Source organism: Nicotiana tabacum, chromosome 24 (assembly GCF_000715075.1).
Source record: "Nicotiana tabacum cultivar K326 chromosome 24, ASM71507v2, whole genome shotgun sequence".
NCBI classification, from domain to species: domain Eukaryota; kingdom Viridiplantae; phylum Streptophyta; class Magnoliopsida; order Solanales; family Solanaceae; genus Nicotiana; species Nicotiana tabacum.
Genome location: NC_134103.1, coordinates 17,437,389 through 17,451,866, shown reverse-complemented (window position 1 = coordinate 17,451,866; position 14,478 = coordinate 17,437,389). Strand labels below are relative to the sequence as shown.

At 35.2% G+C, this 14,478-nt stretch overlaps 1 protein-coding gene across 9 annotated transcripts; it reads left to right on the top strand.

Annotated features, from left to right (window-relative positions):
- The first annotated feature begins 890 nt into the window (after positions 1 to 890).
- Positions 891 to 7,580, top strand: LOC107822622 (putative inactive purple acid phosphatase 1). 9 transcript variants are annotated; one of them, XM_016649164.2, is made up of 13 exons: positions 891 to 1,294; positions 2,223 to 2,406; positions 2,570 to 2,661; positions 2,832 to 2,898; positions 2,983 to 3,105; positions 3,469 to 3,561; positions 3,719 to 3,848; positions 4,062 to 4,143; positions 4,539 to 4,671; positions 4,973 to 5,178; positions 5,274 to 5,399; positions 5,883 to 6,192; positions 6,995 to 7,580. In XM_016649164.2, exons 2-13 carry the CDS (start codon positions 2,239 to 2,241, stop codon positions 7,298 to 7,300), a joined length of 1,836 nt encoding a protein of 611 aa, XP_016504650.1. In that variant the 5' UTR covers positions 891 to 1,294; positions 2,223 to 2,238; the 3' UTR covers positions 7,301 to 7,580. The 9 variants fall into 9 exon arrangements, with proteins under 9 accessions (XP_016504650.1, XP_016504649.1, XP_075104024.1 ...); XM_016649163.2 differs by having other exon boundaries at positions 2,220 to 2,406; XM_075247923.1 differs by lacking the exon at positions 891 to 1,294 and adding an exon at positions 1,452 to 1,538 and having other exon boundaries at positions 2,220 to 2,406.
- Positions 7,581 to 14,478: the final 6,898 nt, after the last annotated feature.

Below are 14,478 nucleotides of genomic sequence, written 5' to 3'. Positions count from 1 at the left end.
TTTTAAGGAGATGTAGATGGGCTTGGTGAGTGCATTCATTACAAGAATTCATTACAAGTTCCTATTTTTAATGCTATTTGGAAGCTTTGTATGTGAGAATAATTCATGCCTAATGATTCTTTCTCTTGTTTTAATTATTTGATAATTGAAACCTGATTAATTAGGTTCGACGTCTGTATTTAGGGATCGAACTCGAGATTTCTAATTAAAATATAACGAATTCTTGCAACCCCACTACATCCATTGGCACCTCTATTACCTTTCAATCTTTAACTTTTTTCTTGTCCCCTTACTTATACTATCCATTTACTTTTACTTATTTACTATAATAAAAATATATTTTTTACTTTTACTTATTAATTTTTGCAAGTCAAGAGGAGATTATATTTTATTTTTTTCTGTTTTGCCCTTATCATTAATTACTCATTTCACAAATCGTTTCCCAATACTTCTCAAAATAGTGTTATTATTATGGGGTATTATAGTAAAATATACAATAACAATAATAACAAACGTAATGTAATCCCATAAATGAGATCATGAGAGGTTAGTATGTACGCAAACCTTAACCCTACCTTATAGAGATAGAGGTGTTGTTTCCGATAGATCTATAGAGATAGAGAGGTTGTTTCCGATAGACTTTTGACTCAAATAAAATGGGAGATAAAACAATCAAATAGCAATTATAGAAAAATATGTATTTTATTTATTATTTTTTAGGGACGTACATAGTTTTGTGGATAATTAACAGTGAACGGATGTAGTAATTGATTATCAATAAATTGGTTATAGCATACTACCATATTTTATGGGGAAAAAGCTTTCTGTTCTCCAAGTTGAAATTGTTTTTTAACATTTTATATAGCAAAAGTATACGTAAAGATAACTTTACCTTAAAACACAATAATAAGCATCTAAAGTCTAGTTTATCGTCAACTTTATTTATACTTCTTGACCTATAATAACAAAGAAGAAAAACTAATTCTATTATCAAAATATATCAGAAGTCAAACGATTGTGCCTTAAAATCCAATCGATTGGTCGAATCTTAGAAATATCCAAGAATTTATCCGACCCTTTTTCCCACTATAATAAGACTAGCACTTCTTGCTTATTCTGAATTTAAGTCAATTGCTTTGCTTCTGATTAAACATCCATTCCTTCTAATTATCACTTTCCACATACCAGTGTAGATTTTATTTAAACTTCAGTATTCTTCTCTTAGATTTGACCCATTTCAGTTTCAGGCCAGTATATTTCTGGAGTTGATAATCTGTACAGAAGCTGGTTTTTGGTAATTTTCCATTTTTGATTACACCCACATTGAGTTTCGTGCGCTTCTTTTTCTGTTACACTTTTTTTGTCTGTTTTCGAATTTTCATTGATCAGAAGCAGGTATTTGGTAATTTTCAATTTTTGATGACATCCACATTGTGTTTTTTGAGATTAACTTTGTTTTGTCAGTTTTGTGATTAACTTTGTTTTGCATTTATTTCTTGGGATTGATGTCTGTTAATCTTTATGCCAAGCAGAAGCTGGTATTTCTTTCAATTTGTTCTCAAACCCATATTTAGTTTTTGCGTAATGTCTGTGATTCATTTTTCTCAAATTTAAATCTTCTGATTGAGTTCTGATGTGTGTTGTTTGATGTTGGGTGGGTTGGTTGGCACAAAGAAAGTTTTAGTTTTCACCAATCACCAGTATGTCTAATTAGTAAGGGATATTTTTTGTGAAATATTGCCTTTCATCAGTTTTGCCTAAAAAAGGAAATGCTATTTTAGCTCTTATTTTAAGGATGTTATTGAACATTGTGAGTTGGTGAGTGTATTCATTACAAATTCCTATTTGTTTGATTACATGTAGCTGTTTTTCATCTTTTCTTTGGTAAGTTTTTGGAGTGGTACGTCTACATAGGCGGAGCCAGGATTTCAACTTTCGGCGATTTTAAGTGTTAAGAATTGGGTACTAAATTTAATATTTGTACATATTTAATGAATTTTTTAACAAAATACACTGTTTGAGCAAAATCTACTGGGTTCGGCCCCAACCGGTAGCCAGGCTTCTAGCTCTGCCCCTGTCCGTCTAGCATATTAAATGCAAAGAATGATTCTTTTCTATAATACATGTCCTAAGTTGAGTTTTTAGAAGAAATGACTTATTTTTATCTCTTGTATCTTATTTTCTTAATTCTCTCGTCTGTTCATTGGTGAATGATGCAGCAGCCACCAGGTGGATGCGATGAAATTGTTCATCATGTTGTTGCCAATTTTATCGGTTCTAGTTGCTCTTCAAGGTGTAACGTCTCATGAAGATCACCCCCTTGCAAGGATTGCTGTTCATAAGGCTATCTCCGCTTTGGACACTCGTGCTTATATCAAAGCAACTCCTTCTGTTCTTGGGTCAAACGTAAGTGTCATTACCAAGCAACTATAATCCTAGCACTTAAGCTACCATAAGTTTCCTCATTCTTTCTCTGTTCAAAAAATTTGAGTGGATGTGCTAGCCAATTTTCAAACTGATAATTAAGGATTTTAGGTTCTGATACGTGTACATTATCTCTATGTTCTAGGGTCTAAATCAAGAATGGATAACTCTGGAGTTTGGCACAGGCAATCCGTTAAATGATGATTGGATTGGAGTATTTTCTCCTGCCAATTTCAGGTGCACGAAACTTGGTTGTTAAACTGTCAAGGACTTATTCATATATCTAAAATAGTAATGCTCTATTTGAAAATTTTAAGATGTGATAAATGATTTTCTTTTGCTGAATTTAGTTACATAATTTTTCATTACGTTAAGCTAATGTGATGAACATTTACAAAATATTTCAGTGCAGCTATTTGTGACCCTGAAAATAACATGGTGACTCCACCACTTTTATGTACAGCTCCTATAAAGGTCGGTTCCGTCTATAGAATTATAGTGCAAGCTTTTAGAAGCTCTTTTTTCTGGAGAGTGACTCCTGCCTCGCTTCTTTTGCAGTATCAATTTGCAAATCACTCCAATCCCAATTACAAAAGGACAGGAAAAGGTTCATTAAAGCTTCAATTGATCAACCAGAGATCAGATTTCTCTTTTGCACTGTTTTCCGGCGGATTACGAAATGTATGTTTCTAGTTACCCTTACCTTATCTGCTTCTATAGAGTCTGCAAATTTCACATGGAACAAACAGCGTCCAACTTTTAAAATCCATGAGATTTGCAAGAGGAGACCTGACTTGTTTTTAATTTGGTGAAAATCCTTGATTTCTTTCTTTTTGGTTGGTTATATTTTATTGGTTTGTCTGCCTTTTTAATCCCTATCTATGAAGATACTTTCCACACTCTGATCATGCTATGAACGAGCACTTGTAGGTGATGGCTAAAGTTCTGGTATATTTGTTGCTTTTACACATCTGATAAAGGCTAAATATGCGTATCTGAGTTGATGTCAGCTTATTCTAATTCATTTCTTTCCCTGTTTAACAGCCAAAACTGGTTGCAGTGTCAAATACTGTTGCCTTTGCAAATCCAAATGCACCAGTATACCCGCGGTTAGCACAGGGAAAGACGTGGAATGAAGTAAGTTGGTTCTTCCACTGTAGCTTAATATGTTAAACAAAATTGAAAATATGTTTCAGGCAGAATAATCGATGTGTTTTGCAGCATGACTAATAGTTTGAATTAGGACCACTTATGGAATATCATAAAAATGACATAGTTTAGAATTGATGCTCAGATGACTGTTACATGGACTAGTGGATATGATATCAATGAAGCAGAGCCCTTTGTGGAGTGGGGTCGGCAAGGAGGACAACAGACTCGTTCGCCAGCAGGGACTTTGACTATCGATCGTAGTAGCTTATGTGGTGGGTATTTTCTTCCTTCACGTTGGCACCGAAAACTAGTATCTTTGTTACATATAATGCACATGTTGGAAACTTGATTGGATACAACGGTTGTGTAGCAATTCTGTGTGAAATACATCTAGTTTGCATGACAACTACTTGATGAATGGCATTCTATTCTGCATTACCTTATATTTCTTTTTCCCTCCTAAAAAATGGCTTTTTGTTCCGCAGGTGCACCAGCAAGAACTGTTGGATGGCGCGATCCTGGATTCATTCACACTAGCTTTCTGAAGGAGTTGTGGCCCAATTCAGTGTAGGTTTACGCTCTTCCTAGCAGCCGAAAGACAACAATCTAATCTTTCAAAAGATTTTATGTTTTATTGAAGGGGAAACTTGGCGTAACCAGTAAAGTTGTTGTCATGTGACCAGGAGGTCACGGGTTTGAGCCGTGGAAACAACCTCTTGCAGAAATGCAGGGTAAGGCTGCGTACAAAAGACCTTTGTGGACCGGCCCTTCCCCGAACCCCGCGCACAACGGGAGCTCTTAGTGCACTGGGTGCCCTTTATTGGGTATCCTTTTTTGAAGATGTTAGATAACTTTGAAATCTTCTTCTTTCCCCCTAAAATCGAATACCAGAACTACATCTCCATGCTAATGCAGGTTAACATTTGAAGTGTGAACTTTCAATGCACTTTCTGATTTTGCAGATATACCTACAAGCTGGGGCATAAACTGTTTAATGGCACATATATCTGGAGTCAGATGTACAAATTTAAATCATCGCCCTATCCTGGTCAAAACTCTCTTCAGCGAGTAGTCATTTTTGGCGACATGGGAAAGGTTGAAGTTTATTTATCTGTCCATAAATATTTTTACTTCAATTTCTTGACAGTCTCCGTTTCCAAAAGCCTTAGAAACTCTGTTCCTCTCTAAGTACGGAAATTGCTCGCATTTGAGTTTCCTGTCCTTCCGTTCAGAAGTGGATTATGTAACAATCCCGTTCATACCTGAATTATTTTTGCATTCTACTGTTCCATTAGCAGTGATTGTGGAAGGCTATATCTGAATTCTGCCATTGCTAAATATCTACTGTTCAGAAGTTACACTTGGCAAAGACCGATAATTGTCTTTTGAACTACAGGAAGAAGCTGATGGCTCCAATGTGTACAATCAATACCAACCTGGCTCCCTCAACACTACCAAGCAAATCGTTGACGACTTGAAGAACATTGACATAGTCTTTCACATCGGGGATATCGTTTACGCCAATGGATATCTTTCTCAGTGGGATCAGTTTACTTCTCAAGTTGAGCAAATTACTTCAAGAGTACCATACATGATTGCTAGGTACTTTGCAGATCTCCTGCAATTTATTTCTCAGTATACAATAGTCTGTTTTTTCCTCCTTTTTTTATGTGATTAATGAAAGAATTTTCTCCCAGTGGCAACCATGAACGTGATTGGCCTGATAGTGGGTCATTTTACGGTAAAAAGGATTCAGGCGGAGAATGTGGTGTCTTGGCTCAGACAATGTTCTACTTCCCTGCTGAAAATAGGGATAAGTTCTGGTATGGTTACCGTATCTTTTAGATAATCCTACTTTGTTTTCCCTGCCAAATCCCACCTACTGAATGTACTTATCTACTACACACACATATTTTTTTCTTCTTCCTGAAATTATGGCTATGAACCTTTTCGGTGACATTTATGGGTAAGCAGACTTTTAATGATCTTAGCGCCCAAAGATTATTAAAAACCTAATGTGCGTTGCTATTGGATAAACTAAAACTAGCCATAAGTGTCATCGATTTTGCATGTATGGAGGCAGTAAATAGGTACTTTTTTTTCTCTTTTTTTTTTTGGTGTTCTCTGGGTGACTACGAGTATCAGATAACAAGTGAAGTATATCATGCGAACATACTGAGAGATTTCCACTTTTTGACAAAAGAAAGAGAAGAACATCACTCATGTGCGATGCCGATATTTTAATTTTGATTTTATATATCAAAAGCTTTAAAAGTATTAGGTTTAATCTTGTTGTATGCTCTCAGGTACTCTACTGATTATGGCATGTTCAGATTCTGTATTGCTGATACGGAACATGATTGGAGAGAGGGCACAGAACAATATGAGTTCATTGAACACTGCTTTGCATCTGTAGATAGACAGAAACAGCCTTGGTTAATCTTCCTTGCACATAGGGTACTTGGTTACTCTTCTGGTGATTTTTACGCCGATGAAGGATCGTTTGGAGAACCAATGGGGAGGGAAAGCCTTCAAAAGCTTTGGCAGAAGTATAAAGTGGATATAGCCATATATGGTCATGTTCATAATTACGAACGAACATGTCCCATTTACCAGGTATCCTGAAATTTGTGATAGTTCATCTGCGGTTTTTGTTCTTATCTTAGTCAAATTGCTCGACGAGTGCCACTGATGCCGCTTAGGTTCTGTGAACATTGAAAATAATGAGGCTCTTATACCTCTCTCCCGATTAAATCACTCCCAGAAAGTAAATACTCGACTTGTCCTTTTTAAAATGACCATGTTTGACTAGCACCGGGTTTAAGGATGAAAATTTGGCTTATATATTATATTAGAGACGAGGAAGAAAATATTAAAACAATGGTTGAAACATTACTTTAATGGTGAAAACATCATATCAAAAAATTTAAAATTTGGATAGTTTAATGAATTTGTATGCTTTAAAGTTGTGTAAGTCTTATAAAAATGGAACATGTCAAATATTTTGGGACGTCTCAAAATAGGAAAGGGCAGCCCGGTGCACGAAGCATCCTGCGGGGACCCCAATGGGGTGTGATTTAGGCAGCCTACCCTAATGCAAGCATCAGTGGCTGATTCCGTGGCTCAAACCCGTGACCTATAGGTCACACATAGACAATTTTACCGTTGCTCCAAGGCTCCCCTTCGTCTCAAAATGGGAAAAGAGTCATATATTTGGATGGAGGGAGTACTAAAGAGCTAAGCTGCATGCACAATTCACCTAATCCTATTTGCTTTCTTAGTAAAAGCTTTACGTTTGGAGAACCAGCTAGTAGTTAAGCTGCATAAAGAATTTCTTTAAACAACCTATAATTGTCTTGTTCCTCAAATGTTTATAGTTCTATCTTTAACGCATTCAATGTGTCTATGCAAATGGCAGAATACTTGTACAATGAACGAGAAGAACTCTTACAAGGGAACCTTGAACGGGACGATACATGTTGTTGCAGGTGGAGGTGGAGCTGGTCTAGTAAAGTTTACATCCCTCCAGACTAGGTGGAGTATTTTTAAAGATTATGATTATGGGTTTGTGAAGATGACAGCATTCGATCATTCAAATCTATTATTCGAGTACAAGAAGAGCAGAGATGGTAAAGTGTACGACTCTTTCAATATTTCCCGGGATTACAGAGATATCTTGGCGTGCACTGTCGATAGCTGCCCGAGCATGACACTGGCATCTTGATTTGTCTATGAAGGGAGATTTAAAGTTTGATTATACCATCAAAATCTCTACATTTTGATGCAAATCCAGTTCAGAGCCACAAGCACCTGTGGATGAAAAAATGATTGAGGAAAATAGGTTGTTTATTAGCCTTTTAAAGTATTTATTTGGTTGTGTTGGGAATAAGAGTGGGAAGTTAAATGGAACATTTGTGAGGTCCAATGTGCTATCTTTTTCATCTTTCATAAAGTTTGAGAAAATTGGTAATGAAAGGCAATGCATCAGGGTTTTTTACACAAAAGCCGGCCATATTAATTGTTTACTTTTTCTAGTCATATTATTTTCGATTTTCAATACTCAAAATATTTTAAAAATACCAACCTTTTACACCATTAGTGCAATATAACATGTTAAACCAGATTACTTACATTTTTTATAATTTTCCAATTAATGTAAAATGAAATTACCTGCAATTACTTTTTAAATAACTTGTTGGTGAAAAAAAAAAAGAATTACACCGCCGGTGCATAACTTAAATTCATTTTAATCTAACTTTCTAAATACTAGAATTTTTTTGGAAAATAATACACTTTACTACCCCATTCTTAGGTATTTTCAGGAAATACTAGAAAATTAAATCCCAATTTATGTGTCATAATCAAAAGGTCTTTATTTAGAAAATTATATATTTCCCCCATCATTATCTGCTACACTTTTGCAACCCAAAAACATAATGTAATGAAATTAGATGTCTCAAAAGAAAAAGGACTTGAGTTGAATTCAACTTCAAAAGTTATTTCATATAAGAACACAATTGTATATTTCTTCAATTTTCTTTATTTTTTAATATAGGAGTAGGGATAAGGGATTACAAGGTGATGAATGGGACTTTCAGTTAAGCTACTAAGATTCCCAAGTATATTTCTTCAACTAATAGTACAAAACTCAATTTTTTTTTTAAATATACACTTTTAGCTTAATAATTGCAGTGGTGTGTTGTTTCTTTAAGGAAAATACCAAAAATATGCAAAATGCATTGAATGGATGCCACTTAAGGATAAAACATAGGAATAGAGAAGGCGGAAGCATAAATTATTCATCAAAGACTTATAAGTCGTTTCTGTAAATGCGATTTACAAGTCTCATTCTATAAGTCCGATTTACAAGTTGCATTCTATAAATACAATTTACAAGTTGCATTCGAAATGGGATTTGTTTATAATTTTGAATGAAATGGGATTGGCGAAATAAATTTATAAATTATTTGCACTATGGGATATTATCTGTCACGACCCAAAAATCTCACCCGTCGTGATGTCGCCTATCTCAATATTAGGCAAGCCGACAATCTCAATAAACTCCCATATCTTTTAAATTTGAAACAGAATGATTAAATTTAGCGAAAGAAATCTCACAAGTACAAATACAAATACTCCCAAAAACTGGTATCACTGAGTACATGAGCATCTAGTATGAATATAAGTCGGAAAAATTCTGTCTATAATAGTCTAAGACCAAATACAGTAAACAAGGAGATAGGGAAGGAGAGACAAGGTCTGCGAAACACGACAGCTACCTCAAAATCTCCGGAAAATCAACTGCGCGAAAGAATTAACACCTGCTATGTCCGGGAACACCTGGATCTGCACACGAAGTGCAGGGTGTAGTATGAGTACAACCAACTCAGCAAGTAACAAAAATAAATAAGGAACTAAAGATAGTGACGAGCTACACAGTTATAGTTCATTTCAAGTAATTCCAGCAAAGAATAGACATGCTTTCAAATCTAGCAGTTTAAGTCAAATCAATTTTATACAGTTCAAGTTCATGTAATCCGGATATAAAATTTTTCAGAGAATTTCACAGCAATAACAGATAGCAACTAAGTGTAACAACAAATGAAAAGCAAGTACAGCCTTTCAGGGCAACAGTCACTCAACTCGTCATAACAGCTCAACCACTCGGCCCTCAGCACTCACATTCAATGGATACACACGCTCACTGGGGGTGTACAGACTCCGGAGGGGCTCCTATAGCCCAAGCGCTATAATCCGCACGGACAACTCACGTGCTGCACGAACAACTCACGTGCTATAATATCCATACCTCACCGACACGCTCTCGACCTCACTTAGTCATCAACCTCTCTAGTCTCTCGGGCTCTCGGAATTCACAAAGATCAGCCCAAATAAAGATAACATAGTGTATCAACAAAAATCAAGAAAGACTGAGGTATGATACACAAGTAAAATTACGACTGAGTACAAGACAATAATTAGAAAATAATTCAACAAGTACGCGACCTCTGGGGTCCCAACAGTACTATCACATAGCTTAAGCATGATTTACAGTTAAATTTCTTTAACACATAGAGAGCATATAGCTAACAACAAGTTATTCAACTTTATAGTTTCACGGGACGGACCAAGTCACAATCCCCTCGGTGCATGCCCACACGCCCGTCACCTAGCATGTGCGTCACCTCCAAAACAATCAAATGACACAAAATTCGGGGTTTCGTACCCTCAGGACCAGATTTAAAACTGTTACTTAGCTCAAACCATGAAATTCTTATTCCGCTAAGCCTTTGCCTCGTGATTTGGCCTCCAAACTCCTCGAATCTAGCTACAAATAATTCGATTCAGTCAATAAAATTTATTGTAATTAATTCTATAAGAAAATGCTAATTTTCCATAAAAATCTAAAATTTAGTTCAAAAAGGGCCCATATCTCGGAACCCGACAAAAGTTACAAAATATGACAACCCATTCAATTACGAGTCCAACCATACCAGTTTCACTCAAATCCGACTTCGAATCGACACCGAAATCTCAAAAATTCGTTTCTATGAGATTTCTAAAATTTTCCCAAATATCAATCTCAAAACACTAATTAAATGGTGAAAAGTGAAAACAATGATATATTCGTGTATATTGACCAAATCCGAGTTAGAATCACTTACCCCAATATTGTTTCTTGAAAATCTATCAAAATCGCCTCTCCTTAAGCTCCAATTTGTCAAAAATGGCGGATGGGACGAAGTCCCCTGCTTTATAATTCTGTCCAGGCAGTCCTCGGTCCTGCCTCGATCCTGGCCCTCAATTATGGCCTCGATCATGGCCCTCGATCATGGTTCTCGATCCTGGGCCTCGATCCTAACCCTCGATCCTAGGGCTCGATCATTACCTCGATCATGGACCTCGGTCCTAGGCCTCGATCCTGACCCTCGATCCTGGCCTTCAATCCTGGCCCTCGATCCTGGTCTTCGATCATGGCCCTCGATCCTGGGCTCGATTTCTAGGCTCCCCGAATTTCTAGCAGAAGAAAAATTGCAGCAGCTGTTTTAGTCCAACTTTTGATCCGTTAACCATCCGAAACTCACATGAGGCCCTCGGGACCTCAACCAAATACACCAACAAGTCCTAAAACATCATACGAATTTATTTAAAATCTCAATTCACATAAAACGACGCTAAAACTACGAATCACACCCCAATTCAAGATTAATGAAACTTAAGAATTTCTAACTACTACATTCGATGCCGAAATCTTTCAAATCAAGTCCGATTGACCTCAAATTTTGCATACAAGTCATAAATAACATAACGGAGCTATACAAATTTTCAAAACTGGATTCCGTCCCCGATATCAAAAAGTCAACTCCCCCGGTCAAACTTCTAAACTTAAATTCCTATTTTAGTCATTTCAAACCTAATTTAACTACGGACTTCCAAATAATTTTCCAGACACGCTCCTAAGTCCAAAATTACCTTACGGAGCTATTGGAATCATCAAAATTTAAATCCGAGATCGTTTACACATAAGTCCACATCCTGTCAACTTTTCTAACTTAAAATTTTAATCATGAGACTAAATATCTCATTTCACTCCGAATTCCTTCCGGACCCGAACCAACTAACCCGATAAGTCATAAAATAACTGTAAGCATAAATTGAGCAGTAAATGAGAGGAATAGGGTTATAATACTCAAAATGACCGGGCGTGTCATTACATTATCTGAAGATAAGAAGCAATCTCAGCGGCTACGAACACAAGCTGCTTAGCGTAAAGGAACTTATATCGAAAAGTATTTAGTGGTCCCTAGGCTAAATCTCTCGATTATGGACAGACTGAATATGTTATGCGGGAAGTACATGAAATACATTATGGTAATCAGGCAGGTGGTAAATTGATGGTAAAAATATTGATAAGAGCAGGATAATATTGGCCGCGAATGGAAGAAGAAGCAAAAAGCTTCGTAAAAAGATGTGATAAGTGTCGACGGTACACGAATCAATTACATCAGCCAGTAGAACCGTTACATCTCGTGCTCGCTCCATGGCCATTTATGAAATGAGGAATGGATATTATAGGTCCACTGCCGCAAACGTCAGAAAAGGTAAGATTTTTGTTGGTTTAAGCTAATTATTATTTTTTTGGATGGGAGTAAGAGCCTTCAAACAATATTTTATTTAACGGAAAAGGGCCTAAAATGCCCCTTTACTATATGAAATAGGACAAGCTAGCCTTCCGTTAAAAGTTGGTCTCTATTCTGCCCTTGCCGTCAACAAATGGGCTCGTATATGCCCTCCATCACTAACGAGAGACTCATAAAGCCAAGTGGAATATATGTGAGGGCAAGTTAGACCTAGTTCGAATTGTACCGGGGTATATATGAGTCAGTTATAATAGTCATTTCTCAAATACTTCACAACTCCATATCAGTTTACTTAGACACCTATTTGACAATATCAAACTAATTATCATAGAAAATAAACTAAGTCATAGACATAAACATTCAAATGAACGACAATGACTTCATTAAATCCTAGTAGCTCAAAGGGGTGGAATCATAACAAAAGACAACAAAAGACAATGTCGGAATGTTCTAGTAACTCAAAGGGGTCGAATAGGAGGTGTCGTTGCGGACTTGCTACCAATTATTTCATGGCATGGACTCCTTTAAATGCTGGGAGAAGGTTTTTCAAGTGCCCGAAGCATGAGGTAAGTAAATTTTTTGATGGGTTCTTTTAATTATTTCAATTTGCTTGTAAATTTATTTTATTTAATTTTGATTTTTCGGATGAAAAATATTCCTATTGGGAATGGGAAGATGAAGAGCTTCCTCCTAGAGCTTCAAATCTCATATGCTTGATGCACCGATTTAGAGTACTCAGTTGTGCTTGATGCTAAATTTCGGAAGAAGATGTGGATTTTCATGTGTGTGATATTGGGATATTTTGTTATGTTCTTTGGATATGTGGGAAATTATATGTAATGTTAGTGTTATTGTGGCTTAATTATTATCTTTTATTATGAAGCATTATGTTTTTGTACAAGGATTTAATGAAGTTATTGCCGTTCATTTGTTGTGTCTATGACTAAGATTAATTGCTATGATAATTAGTTTGGTATTATCAAATAGGTATCTAAGTAAACTGATATGGAGTTGTGAAGTGTTTGAGAAATGATTATTATAACTGACTCATATATGCCCCTGTACACTTCGAACTAAGTCTAACTTGCCCTCACATATATTCCACGTGGCTTTATGAGTCTCCTGTTAGTGATGAAGGGCATATACGAGCCCATTTGTTGACGGCCAGGGTAGAATAGAGATCAACTTTTAACGGAGGGCTAGCCTGTCCTATTTCATATAGTAAAGGGGCATTTTAGGCCATTTTCCGTTTATTTAATATCAGTTACTTAACCAAATTACTCGACAAGATTTTATATATCTACTTGTTTATTTGTGATTGTGTCACCTTATTATATGAAAAATATTATTTTAGCATGTACAATAATCTATACTATATTAAAAGTACAAAGACCTTTAGTGAAATGTCGTTCGCCTTTTTTACCCTTAAAAAATCGACTTTACACTAGATAAAATTGTAATTTAAGTTGCCTTCCTAATATTTAGGAATAAACATTCAATTACCATTTATGCTAATTTTCCTAAAGTTAGAACTTTAAAATCAACTAGAATTTTATTTGTTAATCTTTCCTTATTAGATTGTATTACAATTTTATTTGCAATAGGAAGACGTGATTTTAATACACTAAAGACTTATGTTTCAAAAGGAAAAACAATACTAGCTTTTTACCACGTCTAATCTCCGTATCATTTGTAGAATTTCAAATTAAAACGCTAAAAAAAAGAGAAGATTAATCAAGTACACTACTAAATTAATTAATTTCTATAATATAGAATAACTTACATATCTATCTATATTAAAAGCACGAAGTCCCTTAATGAAATATCGTTCACTTTTTTACCATTTAAAATTAAACTTCACATTAGACAAAATCGTAATTTAGTTATTATCGTAATATATAGTATTTTGAAATACACGAAATTGGTTATAAAATATTTTTTGTGTTGAATTATGTAAGAAGTCCTAATATTTAGGACTTTAATATAAATATTAAAGGAAGTTCGGTGCACTAAACTCCCCATATGTACGGGGTCGGGGTAAGGGCCGGACCACAAAGATCTATTATCTTTTACTTATATTGTTTGGAGAAATAACAGTATTACATTGTCTTAACATAAATATTGTTTGGGAGAAATAACAATATTGCATTGTCTTTTGCTTATATTTATTTACGCCAATTTCTATATGAAATATGTTTGAACTTATAATTTAGGGGGTGGGGGGTGGGGTGGGGTGGGATTACTATACATTCTTACTATTAAATTAAGATGTATGTACTTAATTAACTATTTTTCTAATAATTAAATATAATTTTTAAATATTATGCGAAAACATCGAAGAAGAGAAAAAGATGTTATTCGAGTAAGAAGGAGTTTAAAAAAATATCTCTATTTTTTATATCATTGTAAAGGCACATATCCCGAATGCAAAAAATAAATAAATTATTTTTTAAATTTTTATTCAATAACTCAAATACATTACTATTTAACAATATTTACGTAATTTTTAAAATTATATACCTATTTATATAGGCACACGCCCAAAGCGCCTACAAACTAGTTTTGTAAAACGTAGTTGTCGCTTATTTCATATTGAATTGTCTAATCAACTTATTTTTGCAACAGTACGTTACAAATATAATTTATAATGTGCACGAGATTTTTTTATTGATATAATAAACAATAACAATAATATATTCTCAGTGGTGGCGGAAGATGACATCTACCTTATAAAGATAGACCTTATCCTGGCTTATAAAGA

Excerpts from the sequence above, each read along its gene's own strand:
- LOC107822622 (XM_075247919.1), top strand. The coding sequence starts at position 1,648 with ATGTTGGGTGGGTTGGTTGGCACAAAGAAAGTTTTAGTTTTCACCAAT. Across the intron at positions 1,701-2,219 it reads TTAGTTTTCACCAATCACCA|CAGCCACCAGGTGGATGCGA; the intron begins GTATGTCTAATT and ends TGAATGATGCAG. Across the intron at positions 6,193-6,994 it reads GAACATGTCCCATTTACCAG|AATACTTGTACAATGAACGA; the intron begins GTATCCTGAAAT and ends TGCAAATGGCAG.